This window comes from Rutidosis leptorrhynchoides, chromosome 6 (genome assembly GCF_046630445.1).
Source record: "Rutidosis leptorrhynchoides isolate AG116_Rl617_1_P2 chromosome 6, CSIRO_AGI_Rlap_v1, whole genome shotgun sequence".
Classification (NCBI taxonomy): Eukaryota; Viridiplantae; Streptophyta; class Magnoliopsida; order Asterales; family Asteraceae; genus Rutidosis; species Rutidosis leptorrhynchoides.
This window is the reverse complement of record NC_092338.1, coordinates 433207592-433213909: the sequence shown is the minus strand read 5'-3', so window position 1 is coordinate 433213909 and position 6318 is coordinate 433207592. Positions and strand designations below refer to the sequence as shown.

The 6318-nt window shown below is 29.9% G+C and overlaps 1 protein-coding gene across 1 annotated transcript; it reads right to left on the bottom strand.

Annotated features, from left to right (window-relative positions):
- Window positions 1-287: 287 nt before the first annotated feature.
- On the bottom strand, window positions 288-3073 carry LOC139855276 (uncharacterized). Its single transcript, XM_071844512.1, has 2 exons — window positions 2840-3073; window positions 288-512 (listed from the first exon to the last, which is right to left on the bottom strand). The coding sequence occupies exons 1-2, from the start codon at window positions 3071-3073 to the stop codon at window positions 288-290; spliced, it is 459 nt and encodes a 152-aa protein (XP_071700613.1).
- Between the last annotated feature and the right edge of the window lie 3245 nt (window positions 3074-6318).

Genomic DNA, 6318 nt, shown 5'->3' with positions numbered 1-6318 from the left:
CATTGTTTCATTAAGAGATTCTAGTCTTGATCGACGTGTACCACATTATACTATTCTAACCATCATTATGATCATACGCGATATCTTCAAGGATACCATTATCTTGAACTAGAAAACAAATAAATGATAGCCTAGAAAGGGTTGTGGAAGGGTTACTAAAGATGGTTATGTATTCGGTGAAACAAATTGTCAAAGTTGATGAGTTGTACATAGTGTTTCGTTTTAATAAAAGGGTAATTTAGTAATTTACTTTTTTGTAAAAACATAAATATTTTTTTTATTAATTATTATGATCCAAAAGGAGCTCTATGAGGAATCCCTTTTCTTCTTCTAGTGGAAGAAATAGGGGGTGGAGGAGGTGTGGGTGGGTAAATATCTTGTTGTGAACCTTCACGCAATTCTTCTTCTCTTCTTGACGATGATGACGATGATAATGATGTCATCATTCTTGTTGTTGTCGATATTTCCTCCAATGTAAAGCTTGTGTTTCTATTTCTTTTTATTCCTACAACCTTTATTTACAAGAATAATAATTAAAAGAATTATCAATATAACGTTTAGCTTCATAGACCTAAAAAATCGACCGATAATTATCCGAAAGTAACAAATGACAAGATCAAGAGAAAATACTAAAACAAAGAAATGTATTCGGTTAATATGTTACGCTCGTATGATATATTCTCTCAGTCTCAAAATAACCGTTTTAAATTTGTTTTTGATATAATTTTTAGTAAATATTATATAACACAAATAAAATAAATATAAAATTGAAATTGAAAAAAATTATAATTTAAAACTTGAAGTTTAACCGTTATATTGCAAGAATAACTCGAACATATATCTTGAAATTAGGAAAGAATAACATGAAAAGCATGTAAATTTTAACACGGTTGGCTTAGTATGTTGATTATGATGGTGACTCATCCATTGTCAATTTTTTATACTACTCGCTTTATAAGTAACCCGGAGTCATTGCAAGCAAACATCCGTAAACATGAAAAAGAATAACTTTATAGCTCCATGGAATTGTACTCTTGGCCTTCACATTAAAAGGCCAATTGTCTTACAATGTCACCCCACCCAAATGGTTATGCATTGTCATTAACGTGGGTTGTGATTTGTGAATAAACAATGACTAAGAAACAATCATGATTACACGTGATTAATAATCATGTTAAGTATTATGCGAATGTTACATTCACAATTTTATGTCACATTTTATATTTGAGTTTTCAGTTTCATTAGTTCAAATTTTGTGACACCAAATAATGTAACCAAAAATAAAATAAGACCCCCTTGAGAAACTATAACTTTAAGGGTGTATAATAAAAGTAGATAATAAATAATAATGTTGTAATGTTTTGAAATTAAAATAGGGCTTCACAATCATTATTCATAATGATGAATATATGTATTTGGTTAATAATGAAAACAATAAACAATAAATGAATATACACATAAGAAATGCATATACATATATTAAAAACATTATTAACCATATACAATTTTTGTAATAAGAAATGTTCTCAAAAAACAAAAGAGAAAAATTATTTTGAGACGAAAAAATTAATACGTACATTTATTTCAGAATGAGGACGCGGAAAGTGAAATAAGATCTCTTACATACGAATAATTGTCATTTTACACGTTTCTTTATAATCGTTTTTTATCCACTTATCGCTTCGTTAAAATAACTATACAATTCTGTCGCATCGCGCAAATTTTTATACTAGTTGTAACCATTTTATGTAACTCTTCAAACATATGAAATGAATTATTAATATAATCTTAACTTTTTAGTGACAATTATAAAGCGCGTCTTTAAAAATTTAGACACGTATATTTTGTTTTTACGTTGAGAATAATCATTCACTTTTTAGAAATAACTACTCTCGACCGATAAAGTGTACAACCACTTTTTGCATATGTTAACTTCTTAAAGCAGCTCCGAGGGATCTTATTAGAGAAATTCATATAATAGTTACATTTTGTAAAAAAGCTTTTTTATCGACAGTCTTGTGTGCTTAAATAGAATTGTACATTGCGGTACACTGACTTCTATTTGACAACTATTAACTTTTGTAAGTTTTTTATGCATGTTGACGAGGGCCCTTACACCTATGGTTAAAAAAATTCTTTTAGAAATATACGAAATTTAAGATAATTACTCAACTCAAAATTGTAGCAATAATGTTTACCTAAAAAAAAAAAATTAAAGTTATGTACCTAATTATTTCATTCAAGTAGTAAATACTAATTTTGTTATGATAAATCAAGATCATTAAGTTTGTTTTACATTTCCAATTACCTTTACATGTAACCCCACCAAAATAAAAGTCTCACATTTATATAGTTGAGAAAAGAATAAAGTTCAATTTTTTAGAAAGACCTAAAAAAAAGCTTGTCCAAATAAAGCAAAACATTTCTCTTGTTTAATTTAATTTTAATTCTAAAATAATGAGTAATAAAAATAAAAATAGTAATACAAATTAGCATTAGATTACATAATTATATCCAAACAAATTATATTCTCTTGCTTTAATTAAAACGAACCTTCTCATGCCAATTCTATTTAATTATATATAATGAATAATGATTATGAATTATATGAATTATGATTATTACGGAGTATTATTATTGGTGGATGATGAGTTGGTTTTAAATTTGTTTAACTTGTAAATGATGTGGATGATGAGGTCATAAACATATGGTACATACCAATTCATATGGGTGAGTTGTATTGTCAACATTGTGAAGCAAAGGCATCATTTAATTAATTAATTAATTAATTAGGTATTAATAATTAATAAAAAGTAATTAAGAGATAGATTAGGCTAACCTTACAGCCTAGTGAACAAAAACGAAGAGCATCAAGAAGACTTCTTCCACAAATTTCACAAATGTGAGAAACTGCTTTTCCAGATTTAAGCTGTGGCCTTTCATTTATAAATAAAACTCTTGCACTGTTAATTACATATGTTTGAACTCCATCAATATTCAACACTTTTTCAATCTCTGAAACCCTAACCACATCATGATATGATGATCTCCTTATCTGCATTTTCACATTCATCATTTCCCATAATAAATTTAAAAATGTTCAACTTCATTGTAATATGATAATAATAATTATAAATTTATAATAACGTGAATCTTACGAATGTTTAACTTCAAGAAAAAAAAAATTTAATTATTGTAAAAGAAAATTGTACTAAAACCAATAATTCACAAAGTCAAAGTTTACCCATGGTAAACTTTAACAAAAATAGACAGAAATGTTTTGTATTTACAAAAATACATAAATATGATTAAGATATTTTTAGAAGCGCAAGAGATCATAGAAATAGTGTATGATAATGTGAAAGTTACTAATGTTTAACATGGATTAACTTTGACTTGGTGATAGAAAATTGTATTAGAATCAAGAATTCACCAAGTCAAAGTTAATCCATGTTAAAAATCAACAAAATGTACACAAAATTGATTTGAAATTTGTAAAAATTGAATAATATTTTTAAAAATTACGAGAGTTTAGAAAGTGGATGAAGTCGTAAATTACAATATACGGAGTAGTAAAAAGTACAACTGAATCAGAGGCAGAGGCTGTCTCTTATCATGGAGTACTCCGTCGTATAAGATAACATAACAAAAAACAAAAACACAAATATTGATGTGAAAGTTACCAATGTTTAACTTCAAAGAAAAAAAATATCCGTATAATGTAAAAGGAAACTTTATTAAAATAAGAATTCAGAAAGTCAAAGTTTACCCATGGTAAAATTCAACAAAATGTAGACAGAAACGTTTGAAATTTAGGAAAGAAAAAAAAAATACATCATTTTTATTTTTTTGAAAAATACGATAATATAGAAAGTGATGAAGTCGTACGTTACAAAATACTAAAAAAGTACAACTGATCAGAGGCAGAGATCGCCTTTATAAATAAATGTAAAACAAAACAAAAAAATAAATCACATAAACAGTAAAAAAATTAAAAACCTGAATAACTTGATGATCTTTATGGCGGGAAGATTTACAATAGAAGCAAAATGCATCACAATTGCAATCGAAACAATACATATTACATTCACTTCTTGCACCCGCCCCGTGCGTCCGACATATCGAGAAAAATGCGGTTCCTAGTAACTTTTCCAGCCATGGTGGCACCAATTGCTGCTGCATTTCATTACACAAAATCTACCGTCAGTTAGTAAAAATTGGTCAATAAAATAGTTATATATATATACATACACACATTGGATTAAATACCATTATTTATGAATGTGAATAAAAATGTATTGATTTGTAATTGAATTGATAAATTTTATGTGTTGATCAGACAAGAGAATTTTAGAGAGAGAAAAGGAGATGAAAACAATTTTGAGCTTAGAATTCTTCAACATAACAACGCCTGAACTGGGACAAAAGCAACGCATTGTTAAAAAGAAATAAATACTACCCTGGTCCTTCTAATAAAGGTAAATGCCTCTTTCAGTCCTTGCAGTGTCATCTTTTTTACGTTGTTATAACTTACTAACTTAGCTACATATTACGTATAGTATAATATAACACCTTAATAAAAATAAGTACTCCATCCGTCTTAAAAAAATTGTCATGCTTACTATTTTCGTCTGTTCCTAAAATATTGTCTCTTTTTTTTTTTTTTTAACGACAATTTGTTGGCTTCGGTAGATCATTTATTTCAACGATCCTCATCATTTGGCGGAAATCCGAACCCGATCGACGGTACCCGGAAACACATCCATTTGGGCAGTGGTCCGGAGAGAGGTCTGTAAACGAATCCGGTAAAACCTCCCTATAGGGTCAAAATATACCACCATTATAGGTGTTCAATTGGTTTAAAGAAAATCATGTCATCCCTAAGGATTGGACCGTTAATATATACCACCATTATTGGTGTTCAATTGGTTTAAAGAAAATCATGTCATCCCTAAGGATCTAACACATGACTTCTCCATATCCCATGACACAAAGTACATGAGGGGAACCGTTGAACTATGCCATTTTATTATTGGAAATTCAGCAATAAATATAGGAATTTATTTATTTATTTTTATTTTTTTGGGCAAACAGGAAAACAAAAATTACTTTTAGAACATACACCCGGCTGGATATACCCTAAGCCTAAACAAGAACAAAAGGCTCAAAAAAGGACCCAATACAACAAACAAAAAACTAATTACAAACAAAACCTATTGTCTGCAACATACAAGTCCCACTTATTCGCCAGAACATATGGCTTTAGAGGATTTAATCTTCAAAGAAACAAGCTTTAAACGAATATAACTCTGGATAACCCCAACCAACTCATCTGCAGACCTCTTCTTTTTCTTGAAAATTCTGCAATTCCTTTCTTGCCACACATAGTACACACAAGCAGCTAAAACAATGCGATTCAAAATATTCCATATATTATTGGATAATGGATACCGGGCCAGAGCCTGTACTACACTTAAGAACTAGTTAGGAATCCCTTGGAAAATCAATTTCTCCTTTAACTTCTTCCACACATAAACACTGTAATAGAAACAGCAGGAAACCATTTTTGAATTTTATCTTGGGTGTTTAACCTGTTCAGTATAGCCAACCAAACCACAAAAGCCTGCTTTGGATCACTATACTTATGCCAAACCACATGATACCAATCCACCTTATTTTTATTCTTTCTAAAATCCAACCATACTTATTTTGTAGAGAAATTACCAACCTTCCCAATATTGTTTGTGATGCCCCGTACAAAACTATCGTGTACGAATCATCAACAACAGGATCATTACAAGGTCAAATACTATATGCTGTTTCAAAATAAGTTTGCATTCATGAATAAATGTGTAGTCTTAACCAACGTCAAGTGTTTAACATCCGAAAGTATGCTTCTACGAATAGCAAGCAAAAATAATAGTAGGTGACCCATAGGTCGTTACAAATACATTGTTTCAAAAATAACAAAGTTTGAATGCAAATTAAACGTTTCATGCGGTGACATCTCTAATAAGCGCAGCGGGAGTCTACAAAGCATGACAACTACAGCGGAAGCAAGCAAACCTTAAGCACCTGAGAAAAACATGCTTAAAAACGTCAACACAAAGGTTGGTGAGCTATAGTTTAAGTATAACAGTAATGTAAGGTAGGCCACGAGATTTCAGTGCTTCAACAGCGTTTCAAAACAGTATGAAAAGTATATGTTTAACCGTGGGCACTTGGTAACTAACTTAACGTAAATAACACCCCCTAAAAGTACACTTGGCGAGTGCGTATGTTTACGAAGTATTAAACACCCGTTAAATGCTAGTGCTA

What these genes read in the sequence shown, in the direction of transcription:
- LOC139855276 (XM_071844512.1), bottom strand. Translation starts at nt 3,073, where the DNA reads ATGAATGTGAAAATGCAGATAAGGAGATCATCATATCATGATGTGGTT. An exon ending in TTTGTTCACTAGGCTGTAAG is followed by an intron (nt 513 to 2,839) that starts GTTAGCCTAATC and finishes TTGTAAATAAAG; the next exon opens with GTTGTAGGAATAAAAAGAAA.